Source organism: Taudactylus pleione, unplaced genomic scaffold (genome assembly GCF_031769625.1).
Source record: "Taudactylus pleione unplaced genomic scaffold, aTauple2 ptg000129l, whole genome shotgun sequence".
Lineage (NCBI taxonomy): Eukaryota > Metazoa > Chordata > Amphibia > Anura > Myobatrachidae > Taudactylus > Taudactylus pleione.
The window spans coordinates 19,674,846-19,693,321 of record NW_028284531.1 but is presented as its reverse complement, the minus strand read 5'-3'; the positions used below and the strand labels follow the sequence as shown (position 1 = coordinate 19,693,321).

The following is an 18,476-nucleotide window of genomic DNA, read 5'->3' as shown; positions in this document are numbered from 1 at the left end:
CTCGTTCATCGCAAGCCCCAGAGAGCTTTCGGCTCTAACAGAGCCGGAAGCTCTCCACTGACATCACTCGTCATGTCAGTGGGGCCGCCCCCAAACGGCAGGCGTTCTCATGGGAACGCCTCCGTTTGGGCAGCCACCCCCCGGCCCACCCACCAAAGGGGGCGAGCTGTCACTCAACATCGACAGCTCGCCCCCTTTGGTGCGAGACCCGGAGCGACGGATTGCCCGTTGCTAGCCGGATCTCGCGCATGTGCATGACGGAGCCGGCTCCTTACCGGCTTCCTTACCATCTCTCAGGGAGGTGCGAATGGAGAGTTGCTAATTGGATTGCAAAGTTAATTTGATGTGCGAATTCAAAGAGAAAATAGCAACTCGCAATTCGCAATTAATTGGATTGACCCCTATGATGGATAATGAGTCATTTTGATAAATAAGCCTAGAAAAGTGGGAAAAAAGTGGGAAAAAACAACATCAGCCCAGAAGGTGTTACGTGTAAATACCAGGAGTTATATTAAGCGCTGTCTTCTTACCTTCATTGATCCAAACACCTCGGTGCGATCAAACATCTGTGAAAAGTAATTGAGATTGTTCAGAGCTGCCTGCCAAGGCATGTATTCAACTTCTTTGGATAGGAATGTGGTGGTATCAAGCGCTCTTGTAGTATTTATTAACTTAGCTCTGAAACACAATAGACAATATAGCAGTAAATCCAATTTACTTAACAATACATTCTCAGGATGCAAATATATATATATATATATATATATGTCACATTTACAATAACAAGTATAAAAGGGGCATATTTCATATAAAATGCAATTGTGGTATGAATATTTTGCCCCAACTCGCAATGAAAATTAACTTTTGCATTTATTAAAGTGGGGCACCAGGACAGAGGTTCCCTCTCTCTTATAAAATCTGCAATGGGGTAGCCCATAGGCGTTAGCTGCCGGGGCCAATGTAATACGGAGCTTAGTAATTCCAACAGTTTAGTGGCCCCCATAGGGCAGCTTTTATGGTCAGAAATGGAAGCATTGCAACATATATTGGAGATATCTTCTGCAGTCCCTCCTTGTTACATCCAGGGGATACTTAGATTGTGCAGGATCCCCTGAAAATATGCCCCAAAATGATTCTATTATCATTAACACATCGGTCGCACTATTGAAATCTGCACCATCACTATGGCAGGTGCAGTTTCTCTGCCTGATCATGTCTTCTGTGTGAGTGGCTGTGTGTCTTACATCAACACCCCTGCATCTGCATAGCCACGCCCCTTGTTACCTCCCAGGAACGCCCACAGAATTACACCAACTGATTCCGATTCTGTTCTGCATCTCTGAGCGCTAACAATCGGGATGCATGCGCAGACTTAAAACATCGGCCAAATGTGTGCGGCATCAGTACTGTGCAGGAGTCAGAATCAGGACTTTAGCTCACCTGGCTAAATTAAAAGCATCATCGATTATCTGAGCACGGTTGCTAATAGGAATTGCCTGCAAAGAAAAAGTAGAACTTTAATAGCTTACATTAAAACATTATGTACTGTAAGTTTGTTTTCTCTGCATAATTACATTTATGTATGATTGACAGCAGCCATATTGCCTGGTATGTAACAGAAAAACAAAATATTTTCCAACCATAGACAGCAATAGAGCAGTGCCAGTTTGTGGCTTCACCCAGCATTAACTAGCTATTGAATTAAACCTTAATAAGCTAATGATATAAATGTGCATGTTAGAAGTTGTATTGTTGTAGTGGTGACCATCTTTTAAAACAGCTGCAATGTGTTGATGCCACTGACATGTAAGAGGGGCTATTTACAATCAACAGGGTGGAGTCAACTGTAATAGCTATAATCAGGGAATCCTGCAGCAGATGGCACAGTATGGATAGATTTTCTAAAATGATAAATATATGAAGAAAGTTACATGACTATATGTAAAATATCAAATAACATGATTTGTTTAAAAAAAAAATGACCATTAAATACTTTTCTTTAAGTTCCTTGAGGGACACTGAAGACGATGGGGTATTTGTTATAGGCATGGTCAATCGCCAATTCCATATCGATATTTCATATTAAAAAGGAATTGGCTTGTGTGAATCGGGACAAGACGTTATATCTCCACATGGAATTTTGATATTTCTGATGAGGGTCGTAAGGAGGGGGGCGGTATGGCTGGTGCAATCACACAGAGCTCGGGATGCCATGGGGGCAGAACTGGCCCCTGCCGCAATCTGTTATTCATGACACCCCCACGGAAGATGACACCGGTGCATTCCACTCCACCCTAGTGATGCCACTGGGTGGGTGACCTTTGCGGTGAGCCCTTCATCTGAACTGAGCACTTTAATGTATATTTTTCTTGACGTGGCTAACACCTATAGTCCACATTATTTACAGGTACACTTCATACTGTAGGTGTCAGCTAACACAGCCCTGCACACCAGCAGTAAGTGTACGCTCACTGTATGTAATGTATGCTGGTGGTTAGCTGACATGTTACTCTTTTCCATGTCACTTTGTTTTTCTCAGCTATAAAATATTCTTATTGGCTTATTTCGGTACTGCAGTACAGGCTCGTGCTGAGAGGGCACGTCCTTTCCCCACTAGACCACATCCCTTTTTTGAAGACGCTTGCCGAATGTCCATATTTAAAATAAATAGAGGGAGGCAATGCTCTTAGTGGCATAGAACACCAAAATATCTAGGTACGGCTCTGTTTCTGATTACCGATATATCACATTGTATATCACATATGTACATTGTACATATGTAATAGCAATATACACTAGTTCTGGTAAAGGCAGCTGGGTGGCACTTATAGATATGTGTCAAATATAGAATCAACTCATGTATACCCAACATATATATCGAGTGGAGTATCTCATCGTATTATGTGAAAATATGGATGTTTCAGACTCGATGCCCACCCCTAATATGAGGTGGCAGTAGGGGCCTGGGCACTTAAAAAAAATGCCACAGCTCAGACTCCTCCTCCTCCTCCATGCCCCCATAGACCAAACTGTACCTTAGTTGCCAATTAAAAACCGCAAGGACAGTGGCATGGGGTAAACATTTTTCCTTAACAATGTAGTGCCAACAGAGCATAAATACTAGGAAATACAAACATAACAATGAGTATGAGGTAGGGAATCCAGTGTCCCCCATGGAACTGAAAGAATAATATAATGGTAAGTCAAAATAAAATGCTTTTTTTTCATTCCATGGGGCCACTGAAGACTTTCTGGTCATCCCAAAGCTGTCCTTATTGAGAGGGAATGCTTGTGAGCTGCACAAAGCACCCCACGACCAAAAGTAGTATCCTTACCACTTGAATAGGTGTCAAATCAGAAGAATTTTGCCAATATGTGTACCAAAGACCAGGTAGCACTTTGCAAAGCTGTTCACTGAAGGTCCATGCTTCGCCACCCATGGAGCTCCAATGGACTTAGTAGAGTGTGCCACAATTGTTTCAGGTGCAGGTCTACCTGCAGTAGTATAAACCTGCCAGATTAGAGCCATAATCCAGCGGGAGATGGGATTGTTTAGAAACTGGACAGTTTCTTTTATGGAAATCATGAAGGTCAGAAAGATCATCGCAGTGACGTAGTTCCTTGGTCTACTAAACATAAATTCTTAGTGCCCTCACATCATCAAAGGACTGAAAGGAGTTTTCTTTATTTGAAGGACCTCACGATTTAAGGCAGAACAATTTTTTACTGTTTTATGTGGAAGCAGAAAAGAACCTTTAGTTGGAATGATAGCTTAATCCCCAGGACGGCCCATCTTCATGGAAAATAAGGGAAGGTGAACGACAGGAGAGTTTATCCTTGAAAGACAGAAGAAAGATGTGAGAAAGGATTTTTTCTCACACCATACAATGGAATTCTATCATTGATGGTTTATCCTGGCAGACGCTATCTTGGCAGAAACCCTTTTTCTTTCTTTAAGTTGGCAGCTTCAGTAGCCCTCCCGTCAAAGCCAGACAAGATGCTGAAAAGAACCTTGGCTGCGAAGATCTGGTCTCAGTGTAAGACACTATGGAGGTATCTCTACCATCCTGAGAAGGTTTCGATATTGTTTAGTACTCTTCAGAGCATTACTATTGGAAGAAAAAGATAAATGAGAGTGTAATTCCAAGGTACCACCATAGCATCAGTTAGTCCAGGAAACCTGAAATTTTTTGGTGGGCTTAGACCACATTTCAGATAACAAATCTAATTGCAGAGGGGAAGGAAAAGAGCCTGATTCCTTTTACGTTTGAAAAGGGCAGTGTAAGGAGCCTCAGACAATTCACTAAGGAGTATATTTACTAAAGTGTGGGTTTAGAGAAGTGTAGATGTTTCCCTTAGCAACCAGATTCTAGCTATTATCTTCTAGAAGGTGCTAGGCAAATAGGTAGAATCTGATTGGCTGCTATGGGTAACACCTCCAGTTCTAAACACCCGCAGTTTAGTAAATATACCCTTACGTATTAATACTTATGTGTTCTCAAAGAGTATCCTCTATATCGAATCCCGCAATGGGTATCAGCTTTTCAATAGAAATATTCTCCTAATATATATCCCTGTTGTGGGTGACAATATTAGGGTGGAATTACCTACTTTAAGCATTGGCAATAAGTATCAAATCTCAAACTCTGGTCTGATACACCGTATAGCAATGAACATACAGTATATTAAAAAAAAATCCTGAAGGATTTGAGAACACAATAGGTGTAAACTGTATCACATATAAAGCTCAACTGAAATCAATGCAGTTGTGTTACATTCATTATGTGAAATGGGTAATACACTGATTAAATATTAGTGGATTGTTTACAGAGTATTCCTGCTTTAACAGGTTTTTAATCAAATTAAATGAACTTTATATCCTCTTATTTAAGTATCCTCCAATGTTGCAGCTGCTTATATGTACGGTACACTAATACCCCTTTCACACTTGCAGCAAATAACCCGATGCAACATGGGTCCCATTCACTGCATAGGAAGAGCTGGCGCTTGGAGACCAGATCATCTCCAAGCGCCGTCTCACCGCGTGATGGCGGTGACATCATCATGCACCTAATTAAATATACTTACCTCTCCGTCTCCGCTGCCTGCACCGCTACATAAATCACTGGGAAAATGGCCACCACATGCACATTAGAGATGTCCCGGGAACGTGGAGTGGGCGCCATGTTCCCGGAGACCTGTCAATGCCAGAGTATACTGCACCGCCGGAGAGGAGGGGGCCCGATTGGAGCCTGTACATGGTCCCCCTCCTCTCTTAAAGTGCCTCTGAATCTGTAGCAACCCTCCCTGGCACTCTCCACACAGACCACGCATGGGCAGTAGTGCTGAAGAAGAAGTGAAGGGTTTGCATTAGGGTTGTGTATAGATCCCTTTCAGCTACTGTGCCTGGTACACATGCAAAGCTATACAGCTCTCCCACCATATACCAGAGACACAAGATAAGGAATAACATTGCAACATTGTCTATTATAAAGATGGGGACTGCACTGAGGAATGTATGTTTGTATGAAGAGCGATCTCAGCTACAGCCCTGGGGTTAATTAGGAGTATATACAGCTATGCGTTAGTCACAAATAAGATAGTGGCCTGTACAGTGCAATTAGCATGAGGCTCAGAGTCCTCCTGATGGAGACAAAAGCCACCTGATGTGAATGGGGAGCACTCCTGATACTCCTGCTGCCGGGAAGTAACTCCACCAAAGATCTGCCCCCAGACTCAATCGCTGGTGCCACAGGCCCCCGCCTCCCATGCCCTCTTACCCGCAGTTCCGTCTGGTGTATCCTTGTTGACATCCAGCTCCTGGAAGATCTGCAGCTGCACTTATGCTTGGGCCGCCGCACAGGTCCGCGGCTAGAGCTTCCACCAGGGAGGACTGGGACATGGAGTTGTGGGTGAGGTGTGTGGGGGGGGGGTGCAAGACGTGGGATATTCTCTCGATATGCAAAAACTGCAGGAACTGTAAAGTTCTAGATTTGTGGTATTTATATGTTTTTGCCAACAACTGTGTTTATTGCAGCTTGTTTATTCCTTTTACAGTGGTTAAAGTGAAAACTCCTAGATTGTTTTCCTGGTTTTATGGTATATCATTGTTCTTATTTAAGGTCTAAATTAAATATGATTTTATAAAAACCAATTAATTAAAATCCTCTTACAGGGTCGCATAATAGTTTTTCATATAGAGCTGTTTCTATTTATTTATTTTCTTAGAGCGCTGTCTTATAGTGAGTATTTTGCAATCGGTATTTGAAAGGGTCTGCTTATATTACAATTAATGTCTCTCTCTCTCTCTCTCTCTCTCTCTCTCTCTCTCTCTCTCTCTCACATGATATCTTGTACTCACTGAAACATCAGTGTTCAGCTGCGCTATTAACCTGTCCCAATTTCCTTCATCATAGTTAACCCTGTAGTATCCGGTTACATTGAGGTTTGCCAGGAGCCAGCTCTTTCCATCTGTTTTTAATTTTTCTTGTATGTCTGAAATGGAAGAGAAATTAAAATTAGTTATTATTAGAAATGTTAAACAAATTACAGAAATGATAGCACTTTGTCAATTTATTAAACTGACACCACACCCATAAAAAAAGCTACTGCGGAGATCAAGGAATCTTTGTAATAGAGCATATTAATCTACAGGTTTGAATTATGGGCCTGATTCAGAGCCGGTCGCTCTGACAGAGCGCTCGCTCTGAATCAGGGCCGGTCTTTTTTTTTTCAAGACCATCGCGACCATCGGGCTTGCGACGAGACCCTTGTGGTAGGGTCTCGTTGCCGCAAGCCCCAGAGAGATTTCGGCTCTAACAGAGCCGGAATCTCTCCACTGACATCACTTGTGATGTCAGTGGGGCCGGCCCCAAACGGTAGGCGTTCTCATGGGAATGCCTCCGTTTGGGCAGCCACCCCACTGGCCCTCCCACCAAAGGGGGCGTGCTGTCACTCAGCATCGACAGCACGCCCCCTTTGGTGCGACGGATTGCCCATTGCTATCCGGGTCTCGCGCATGCGCACGACGGAGCCGGCTCCGTCTTGCGCATGCGCTCTGGGCCACCATCGACCCGGTTGCGAGCGCACAGCGCTTGCGACCGGGTCAGAATCAGGCCCTATGTTTGTTGTTTATCAAAGGTTAATGAATCATATTACTAATTACTATGTAATCATACTGTGTAGGGACTAAAGATCTTGGCTATAGGATTAGAACAGAGGTTCTCAATGCAGTCCTCAAGGCACCCCACAAGTTCAGGTTTTAGAGATATCCATGATTGAGCACAGGTGGTCAAATCAAATTGACTGAGGTACTAATTAAGTCCCCTGTGGGCAAGCATGGATAGCCTTGTAACTGGCCACACACTAGACCAACTTACATCCAACCATCCAACTAGTTGATTGGTTGGAATGAAAATCTGGTAAGGTATGAAAGCAAATGACAATCAGCAATTTGCTCCCAAAAGCCGGAAAATGGACAAAAACTGTTGTTTGAACAAATTGTTTAGATCAAAAATTTAACAAACTTGTCTGAACAACCATTTTCAACTGTTTTCTGGCATTTAGGAGCAAATTGCTGATCATCAGTTACTCCCATACTTTACCAGACTTTTATTCCAACCAATCAACTAGTTGGATGGTTGGATGAAAGTTGGTCTAGTGTGTGGCCAGCTTTAGGGTGCCTTGAGGATCAAGTTTGGGAGCCTCTGGATTAGAAGTAAGAGGTTCTCATGCCCTACACATGAGGTAGCCCAGTGTTTTACAACTCCAGTCCTCACTTACACCTAACAGTACATGTTTTTCAGATCTCCTAGTTGGCGCACAGAATGTATTCATTACTAACCGACACATTTTAAAAGATATACTGAAAAAAGGAAAGAGGGAATGGGATACATCAAGAAGAGTTACTCAAATCAACAATTAAACTTAAAAATGAACCTTTATTATGTCAATAATAAAATATTTGATATAGTGTACCACTTATATTATTAATAAATGATATAGCAGCAAAATATTAAAAACATATAGAAATATTAAAAACATAAGAAAAGTAATTAAAATTATGATATGGAAATTTTAATTGTATTCTGGATAAATCTTATTTTCATTTATTAGGGAAGGGATACATGTGTTTTATGTACAATACATCTCCTGTATCAGTTACAGTGTAATAAAGTTGTTGTTAAAGATAAAACTGTGGCCTGACTCAGGCCCATTCGCTATCAAGCGATCGCTCGTAGCTAACAATGGTTTGCAATGTGCGCATGCATATGCATCGCAGTGCGATTGCGTGAACTAGTACGAGCGATCGGAAAGCGAACGCTCGCCCAGCATAGACAGCCTAGCTGAATGAGTGACAGGTCAAGCCATTTGTGGGTGGTAACAGGGGCAGGCCACTGGAAACGGGGGAATGTGGAGGTGCGAACGCAGGCGTGCCTGAGCATCTTAACGCCGTTTCAGAGCGTGCATAATTAACAGGCAGCATCATAGCACACATCACCTGGTTGAATTATACACTAAAGTGCTCGCAGTGCTTGTGGTAGGGTATAGTCAGCCACAAGCGCTGCATTCACTTTTGACGGTACTCGATGTACCGATGGTTGTATACACTTCCTGGAGATGACGTACGCTAGTGGGCATCTAAAGACAGGCTGGTGTGCATCTGCATACACAGGGTGATCGCACGCCAAAACATAGTGGGCATGCTTATGCCTTGCCGTGCGATCGCCTGCCTTGACATCACTTAGCCGAATTTGCATACACTGGGAGCGAGCGTACGCATCTAGCGAACGGGTCTGAATCAGGCCCTGTTTCTTTTAGCAAATACTGTACTGCAGTCAATGGGGCAGATTCAGTTAGCAGCAGTGTCTCGCTTCAATTATTAGGTAATTTCCCTGCGCGCTACATGGGGTAAACTGTAAATTCTAGGGTAAGTGTCCTGAGGCTGTGAGGAAAAAACTGCACAGGGTAGCGGCACTAATTGTTAACGCTGCAGCTGATTGAATCTGCCCCAATGTGTTTTAGATATTAAGTAAAGGCCCCCATACATCAGCAATTGATTGCAGCAATTCTGCAATTTGCAATCGATTGTGTATAAAAATCTTTCCCTTTTTCAATCGATTGCAGATTGCAGCATTGCCACAATCGATTGAAAAAGGGAAAGATTTTTATATAAAATTGATTGCAAATTGCAGAATTGCTGTAATCAATTGCTGATGTATGGGGGCCTTTACATTGATTAATTGTTACATTTATAGCTGAATGCCTCTCATAGAAAACAAAGGGCCTGATTCAGACCCACTCGCGAGCGGCTGTCCGCTCGCAAGTGGGTCGATGGTGCGCATGCGCAAGACGCGACGAGCGAAGGACTTTCCTTCGCTTGTTGTGTCTGATCAAAGGGGGCGTGCTGTCGATGTTTATTGACAGCACGCCCCCTTTGGTGGGCGTGCCGGGGGCGTGCCTCAGAGACGGAGGCGTTCCCAAGGGAACGCCTACCGTCAGAAGCCGGCCCCACTGACATCACTAGTGATGTCAGTGGGAGTGATTTTGGCTCTGATAGAGCCAAAATCACTCCGGGCCTTGCGGTTGAGAAACTCAACCGCAGGCTTCGGCTCGCAGTGGCGATGGTCGCGATGGTCAAGACCATCGCGACCATCATCCTGCACACTCGTATATGCTGTGGGTGGTGACCCACAGCTATACGAGCGTCCAGGAGGACGCTCCATAATTATGGAGGTGGGCCCTGATTCAGAGCGAGCGCTCTGGTCAGAGCGTCCGGCTCTGAATCAGGGCCAAAGTATCTAATAATGTCGAAAGAGGCATATTTTAGCATGTGCAATAATCAGAATAGGTATGTTTATTACAAATGTGTATATGTATAAAGAATCAATGAATGTCAGATAATAATTTGCAGAAACAGATATAAACTAGGACTTTGTTTTAGTGAGCTGAGGGCTTGATTCAGACCCGCTCGCGAGCGCTATGCCCTCGCAAGCGGGTCGATGGCCGGGTACTGCGCGTACGTGAACCCTGCAGCGAGCAAGAAATCACTCGCTGCGGGACTCACTACAAGACGGGGCGGCTGTCGATGTTGATCGACAGCTCGTCCCGTTTTGTAGGCGGGGAGGGGGGTGGCTGGCCAAACAGAGGCATTCCCGAAGGAACGCCTGCCGTTTTTGGGGCGGCCCTACTGACATCACTAGTGATGTCAGTAGTGAGCTTCCTGCTCTATTAGAGCAGGAAGCTCACTGGGGCTTGCAGGATCGACACCCTACCACAAGAGTCTCGTTGCAAGACCGATGGTCGCGACCATCGCGACCATCACCTGGCCACTCACAGCTATGCGAGCGGCCAGGAGGCCGGGTCCAAAAAAAAAAACGCCCTGATTCAGAGCTCTGAATCAGGGCCTGAGTCCCAATGTAAATGTCTGTAGCTGTATCCGTTCTGTCACAATTGCCACTCTGTTTTATTGAGCAATGTTATACCCCTTTTACACCAGAGCAAAACCTGGGTCACAGCTCAGTGTAAAAGGGTCCCTGAATAAAAAACCCGGGTCAAGTGAGCTGGCAATCCAGCCCAAGTAGCTACCAGGGTCAAACCCAGGATGGACCTGGGTAACGGTGCAGTGTAAACGGCGCAACTCAGGTTACCCGACTTCTGTCATGCCTAAAATTAGCTGATTGGTGGTTGTAGAGCAGTCACCTCCCACTTTTTATGACCTCACAAGTTTAGCAGGGCAGACCCAGGTTCAGTGTGAACGGAGCTGATCTGTGAATAACCCAGATCGATGGTGCTGTGTAAACGGTGTCTGACCTGGGTTGGAACCATGTCTGAAAATCCAGGTGGGACTCGGGTTTTTGGTGGAAAAGAGGTATTAGTATACACAGTTCATTACATCTATACTTATAGGAATATTATAAAAAAAACAATGCCTATTCAGAGGGGAAATCCTTTTAGTTTGGCAGAATATTCCTGATTTTAAACTTAATAAAGAGGGTTAGTACAAAATAAATAGATAGATTTGTCAATTTATAAAATAATAACTATTTATGATAATGACACGCACCATACACCATTTTGTAGAGGAACTATGGAAGTTTAATACAGCAACTTACAGATATTCGATGTGTGTACCATGAGACACACAGCAAATATCAACAAAGTAGTCATTTTCTTGTGGTTAACATGTCTGCATCAACCATCAATAGCTGTTGTGATACTTTGTTTCATATCATCGAGAATATCAGGAAGGGGAGGGGTGAAGACCTTGCCCTTGACATATCCACATAATACAGGTTGAAAGATCGGGACTTTGTGGTAGCCAGCGTAGCCGTAGGAGAGACATTTTGTGATCTGTTGCATGGCCAATCCAGTGCTGTTGAAGTGTTTCAACAAGGTAATCTCTAACTTCATGGTGAAATTGTGGCAGTGCTCCATCTTGTTAAAAATTTAAGTTGTCACTGTTGAATTTCTTTGGGCAGCATTGATAAATGACACAAACGCTCTCCACTTGTTCATCAGATACACGCGGTCGCCCAGGCTTTTACCTTTACACAAACATCCAGTTGTTTCAAATTTAATTTACCGCGGCTAATTACCTCACCCAGGGCTATCCAATTAGCCCCGAGGTCGCCTCAACGCTGGCACTTATCGGGGTTTTTTTTCCGGGACCTGATGTGTCCTGAAAAAGAATCCATGATAATTGCCGTTTTTTCACCTGAAAAAAGGCGAAAACACATAGATCACCAAGGTTATCACAGCAACTATTTGTTTTCTGGAGAACTATCCTATTATTTCGACCGAAATAATAGGATAGGGTGAAAATAAACATCGGGGATCAATTAGCGCCCGAACAATGTTTGGGGCTAATTGGATACCGCTCATAATGTGGATGTTGAAATTATAACCAACAGTATAAAAGGTCACATCTACTAATATAAATGTATCAGTCAGAGATCATTACTGCTATCATGATTAATGATTCACTTTTGTAGTTTTCAAAGCTGTTCTAGTCTAAATTACTATAGGAATACAGCATCATTAATGTCCAAGATAGAGATGTTTATTTCGGGTAACCTTAATAGGTCTATTGAATAGATATAAAGGTGCAGACAGAATGAAGCACCAACTCTGTGTGTGGCAGGAGAGACAGTGTAGGCTGCCTTCCTTGTACGTGTTCGCTCGTACCTGGCCGATTTTCGCATTTTATGCATGCATACGCAGCGCATTGCGCGTACCAATGCTAGCGATCGGGAAGCGTTCGCTCGTTGCACATAGACTGCCCAGCAGAGTGAGTGACAGCAGAAGCCATTTGTGGGTGGTGACAGGGGCTAGCCATTAAAAACGGGGGAGTGGAGGTGTGAACTTTATTATATGTTTAATAAAGTTCTATTAAATTCATTTAGTTTAGTTGCATCAAATGAGCTCAAATTGTGGCAATGTCAGGCAGATGCAAAATTTGTTCCCAAGAAAATCACTGTTGATTTCAGTGAAAAACATGTTAAAAAGATATGTAACCCCCTACTCCCCCCTAACCACCACCACCACCACCAAATAACTGAGGATTAACAATGAACACATTCAACTGAATTGCTAGGATTAACCACAGATAAATGACATTTACATCTTCAATAAATAAAGAATATACAACATACCGAGTTTTTGACTAAGCCAGATGTTTCCTTGTTCGGAAGAACCATTATTGTTGTTAATGTATGTGATGGGTATAATCCATGTGTAGCTGAAATTAGTTTAGCAGAATATATCATACATGAAGGGGACAGAACAACAATTTACTGGTTTGTAAATAAAATAAAATTACCACACTGGATATAGCATAACACCAATCATATACAATCTGTCTGATGCTGATTTTACCCAAAACTTTCTGTGCAAGACCAGAATCCATTATCTTTATTTTTAAATTCTTCTTGGTGTATGTAACATGTGCTAAGCATACTGTAGTTATCTTCTTCATGTCTAGTAAATACACACAGTCACTGCACAGTTACATGTGATGAATTGTATGGCGCTCTATTGGTGCGTACACACTGGGCGATTAAAGTGGACGACTGAACGATAACGATATCGTTATTGTTCAGTCGTGCTCTTTATCGTCCATTCTTTACACCAAAACGATGAACGATAACGACGACGCGCGTTCCCGCGGGTCGTTCGTCATTATCGTTCATCGGGTTAACATGCAGGCCAACCTGACGACGTCGTCAGGTTGCTGCATGTTGGGGAATGGGGGAGAGAGCCCGGCGCTGAACGATATCGTTAATGATATCGTTCAGCGGCTGTGCTCAATGTCATCATGAACGACATTGCGCACAGCCTGCCGGGGACACACTAGACGATATCGCTCAGGGAGCATATCGTCTAGTGTGTATGCACCATATAAATAAAGTTATTTATTATTATTATTATTATTATTATTATTAATAATAATAATAATGATAATTGTTGGGCCTGATTCATAGTTCTACTCTATGCTGATGTTTTCGCAAATGGAGTGCTGAGTCGCACTGCGCATGTGTGAAGGTACATTATAGTAGTCTTTATGTGCAGTGAGAGTGACAGGCTGGGAGCATTTGGGGGAGGCATTGGGAAATGTCAGCTACACACGCAGGCGTATCTGGAATGCTTTGGGTGCGTGTCACATCCTGCATCTGCGATCCCATACTCGGCGTCTCGGTTACGGTGGCCATTCTGAGTGACCATAGACTTACTCAAGGAGTTGATGTTTGCCTGATCTGCGTCTGATGCTGTGTATGTGTACGCAGTTGCAGACAGCTGCAATGGCTGAGGTGGGCGTCTCAGTACTAGTCCTGGCCGCTGTTGCATTAGTAGATTTTCGCACATCTACAGCTATCAGAAATCGCAGCTGCGGGAGCATCAGCGTACAAATGTGCATCAGGCCTAAAGTTTTCTGTAGAGCATTTTCTATACTACGATTAAATAATATTTCACATTTAGTCATCTTATTTCAGTTAATTATGATTATCATACCCTTTTATCGTTGCTTCCGGATCTAGAAGAAAGTGTTTTTGCTCTAGTCTTCCAACTGTTGTATCAATAGTCACCACTGGAAACCCCATTTGCAAGACCCATGTGTTCATAATTTCTTTTACACTTTTTGGCAGTTCCAACGAACTTTGGTCAACGGCCTAGTACATAAAGAAAAGAGGATGTGTTAACTTAAATATACATTTTATAATAAACAAAGTAACCACTTTGAGCATTCTTAAAACAACCCCGTAACATGTCATTGCAATGCTTGTAGTAGGAAAACTGAATACAATAAACCCTCAGTCTAAAGCTTTCAAATGACCGCTTACTCCAAACACTCAGTAACACTAGGATGTGCTAGAAATATTACAGCAACTAAGCAGAGGACAGGTGGTCCGGTCATCGCCTCTGCGCTTTCTGTATCAGATTATGGGCCGTATTCAATTAGTTTCACACCCGCGATAAAGTTTCACATGCCCAACTTTCCGCAGACATTGCGTGTTTTGCGCGCCCCCACTATTCGCCGTATTCAATTCCAAACTGCACGAAAACAGCAAGCGGCAAATTCAGAACATGCGGAAAGTGCTGTCAGATATGGGAACTCAGCCTGAACCCCCCAAAAAGATGCTCTAACATTGGGGATCAATGTAGATGTGCCTGAATAGCCCTAATAAAGCTATTTGGGGTACTTAAGTTGTTTCAATAGCTTCTTATAAGCGTCTTTGCACGAGTGGTGAAGAATGGCATTAAGCAGTATTTTCTGGTAAAATAGTAGTCCTGCCAAATTTGGGGTACTTGAAAATGGGTGCTAGCTTATTTTAAGTCTCTAAAGTGAAGTAAAAAAAACCATGAAAAACGCACCTGTTGCAAGCACCTGCAATCCTCAAAACACTTGACTCATCCTTGCAGACCCCCAAAAAGTCTATTTCGCTAGTTTTTATGCTTGTCCCCCCACTTTGTAGTTTTTCGCCCCCAAATTCAAAGTACTTTTTTGGGGTGTTCTTAAGTTTTTTTCTGGGATTTATTGACATAGTTGTCCTTTGGGGGGCTGTCCCAAGGGGTCTGTCCCACCTTTACACCCCAAAATAAAAATGCTGCACTTCTCCTACCTACTATTCAGAGGTGAATCTTTTTCGCCTATTACATTTCATTGACTTTCCGCTTACGCGAAAACGACCTGTATTTGAATACGGTGATACTTTGAAACAATGCGAAAAGTCCAAATCGACGAAAACTTTTAGCAAAATGGCACTTTTTCTCATCTAATTGAATACGACCCTATGTGTAACAGTATATGTGGGCTGTTATAAATTAGGTAGTATGCCTTATGCGGACCATACATGGTGCGATGGCACCGTGCCAGGCGACGGGGAATCCGACGTCCAACATATCGGGTGGTCCCCACACACAGTGGCCAACTGCCCGATATGCCGGCTCCCTCCTCCTCCTCCCGCATAGTGCTGCATGGGATCGCACAAATCGCATCCCCTGATCGACTTATCCTGCAGTAAGATCTGGGGGTGTGATATACGACCCCACAGGAGCGCGCTTTGTCTGATATCATGGCCATACACGGTGCGATATAGCAGCCAAATCGTATCAATCCATCGGATCGGCTGTTTTATGGCACCCTCTTTGCCCCGCATTACATTATGAATTTTAAGTGGTGAATAGCAGAATTTTCGTTGTAAAAACACAATATTAGGCAGTTCTTTTTGTAACGCAGTTATTGGATGTTCTTTTGTGACCTAAACAAAAAAAAGATCCTGTTTTGCTTATAAAAAAAAAAATTGTTCAGCATTTAGACACGGTAAACTTTGGGGTAAATTTTCTAAAATACAGGCTTACAAGAGTGGATGTGTTGTCCAAAGCAAGCAACCAGATTATAACTATCTAATTTCTGTTACAATCTAGAAAAAGATAGCTATATTTTGATTGGTTGCTTGTTGCTAGGGGAAACACCTCCACCTTTATAAATTTCCACTTTATCAAATCTTTATTGTTCTCTTTGTTTACTTGTAACTTTTAATATGTGCAATATCTAAGAAATGGAGGACCTCATTCAGAGCCGCTGGCTGCTGGCGGGGCGCTCATTCTGAATGTTGGCATATTTTTTTATTAAAATTTTTTTCTCTGGCCACTCGCAAAGCTGTAGGAGACCACCCACAGCTTGTGCGTGCGGCCAGGAGATCGTCGCGATAATCGCGACCATCGGGCTTGCGACGAGACCCTGGGGTAGGGTCTAGCTTCCGCAAGCCCGAGTGGACTTCCTGCTCTAATAGAGCAGGAAGTCCACTACTGACATCACTAGTGATGTCAGCAACCACTCCCAGCAAACACCAGGCGTTCCTAAGGGAACGTCTGCGTTTGTGCAGCCATCCCCCCTACCCGTTCACAAAAAGGGGCGAGCTGTCAATCAACATCGACAGCCACCCCGTCTTGTTGCGAGCCCCATAGTGACTGAACTTCAGTCGCTCAGCGGGGCTCGCGCATGCGCATGCCGGACGCGGCGCATGCGCAGGGCATTAACATCGAGCCGCTTGTGAGCGCTGAGCGCTTGCGAACGGCTCTGAATCGGGCCCGGAGTACGGAAAGGACAGAAAAATTATATTGGAAGAATTTGCTGTAAACTGTCAGTTTTTATTATATATTTGTACTAGTTAAAGTAAGACGGAGGTTGTGTTTCAATAATTGCTTCTTTTAATGACATTAGAAGATACATAGTAATTCTGTGACTATATAAAGACACATTACTACAGCAAAGGTCATTTATTCATTACACACAGTTACAAGCTCCAGGATTGCCATTCTTTTGCTGGGTACACACTGGCAGATACTGTATATTGGCCTATCAATTGACCGGCCAATATATCTTGTGCCCATCAGCCAGTGTGTACCAGTGAATGCAGACGCAGGGGTAAATTTACTAAGATGGGAGTTGTATTTAAGAAGTTATGTTGCCCATAGCAACCAATCAGATTCTACTTCTCATTTATCTTGCACCTTCTAGAAGATAATACTTGGAATCTGATTGGTTGCCATGGGCAACATCACTTCTTAATAGAACTCCCATCTTAGTAAATTTACCCCATATAGCGTTGGCTGTGCTACACAGCCGATGGCAGATATATCTGCAGATATACTGTATCTGTCCATTGTGCTGTGTGTACGGGCGATCAGCCGACCACCTGTACACTTTCAGTGGAAGCCGCGGGGAGGGGGTTGCGCCAGATGACGGATTATGGTTGTTCAGTGTTTATGAACAACCATCATCTGCAGTTAGGTGTGTACCCAGCTTTTGTAATAATGCTCACGTAATTATGATGTCTTTTCAATACAGAGATTATTTACAGGAATTTATACATACAGAGATTGACAACAATCTTTAGTGCATGTCTGCAAATAGCATACTTTATATGTGTTGACAACACTTTTACCATGCGCTAGTGGTACCTTTGCCATCAGTCAGGGTTTAATTATTATCATCAATTATAAAGAGCAAATATATTCAGCAGCCATGTAGATACATGGGAAAGACATCATGCTTTGATAACAGCACAGGAATATCATTTGAGAGGGACGCAGACAAAGAGCAAAGACTGGAGAAGATAAAAGACAATAGACAAGGTGGATAGACAATGGATACGCTGGGCTCCATAAAGGGTGACTGTGCATGCTCAGAAAATAAGTGTGTGCTCATGTGGCAATGCAGAGTGAGACGCATACTCTGATTAGAGAGGTGGAAGTGGTATTCTCACATAGGCAATGTACAAATGTGGTCTGATGCTAAAAAAAACGCTGCTACTCATGACATTAGGCAATTATTTAAAAAAAAATTTCTGGCGGTTCAATTCAGAGCAAGGTGAATAGCACCGGGAAGTTGGTCCCGGAGGTATTCAATTCACTGCGCTGTTTAATACGACTTTAAGAACTTAACTGCTGGTTCTCGCGAATTTACCTGGGTGTTTAGTCGCGAGAACCAGCATTCTCCGACTAAAGTGCTGGCCGCAGATGTCTGCTCGCACCCTCAGGAGGGTGCAAGAAGAGATCCTTTAGTCGGGCTAATATCACGGTCTATTGAATAGCTCCTGGAACTGCTTCCCGGGGCTATTGAACATCGCGATCAGTTGAATTCCCCCCAATTGTTTGCATATATAGGGGTTGCAAGGGGCTGTCCACTCGCAAGTGGGTCGATGGTGTGCACTGCGCATGCGCACGACGGAGGGAGCTCCGTGGTGTGCATGCGCGAGACGCGACGAGCGAAGGACTTTCCTTCGCTCGTTGTGTCTGATCAAAGGGAGCGTGCTGTCGATGTTGATTGACAGCACGCCCCCTTTGGTGGGCGTGCCGGGGGCGTGCCTGCCAGATGGAGGCGTTCCCAAGGGAACGCCTACCGTCAGAAGCCGGCCCCACTGACATCACTAGTGAAGTCAGTGGGAGTGATTTTGGCTCTGATAGAGCCAAAA

General features: G+C 43.6%; 1 protein-coding gene across 1 annotated transcript in view; it reads right to left on the bottom strand.

Annotated features, from left to right (window-relative positions):
* The window catches only part of LOC148523694 (aminopeptidase Ey-like), a 57,625-nt gene that overhangs the window by 16,465 nt on the left and 22,684 nt on the right, over window positions 1-18,476 (bottom strand). Inside the window, exons 10-14 of the mRNA XM_088473018.1 lie at window positions 14,011-14,168; window positions 12,654-12,739; window positions 6,362-6,495; window positions 1,441-1,496; window positions 531-678 (exon numbers count right to left, since the gene is read on the bottom strand). Of these exons, the coding sequence (XP_088329144.1) occupies window positions 531-678; window positions 1,441-1,496; window positions 6,362-6,495; window positions 12,654-12,739; window positions 14,011-14,168 (582 nt within the window). The remainder of the gene's footprint in view (window positions 1-530; window positions 679-1,440; window positions 1,497-6,361; window positions 6,496-12,653; window positions 12,740-14,010; window positions 14,169-18,476) is intronic.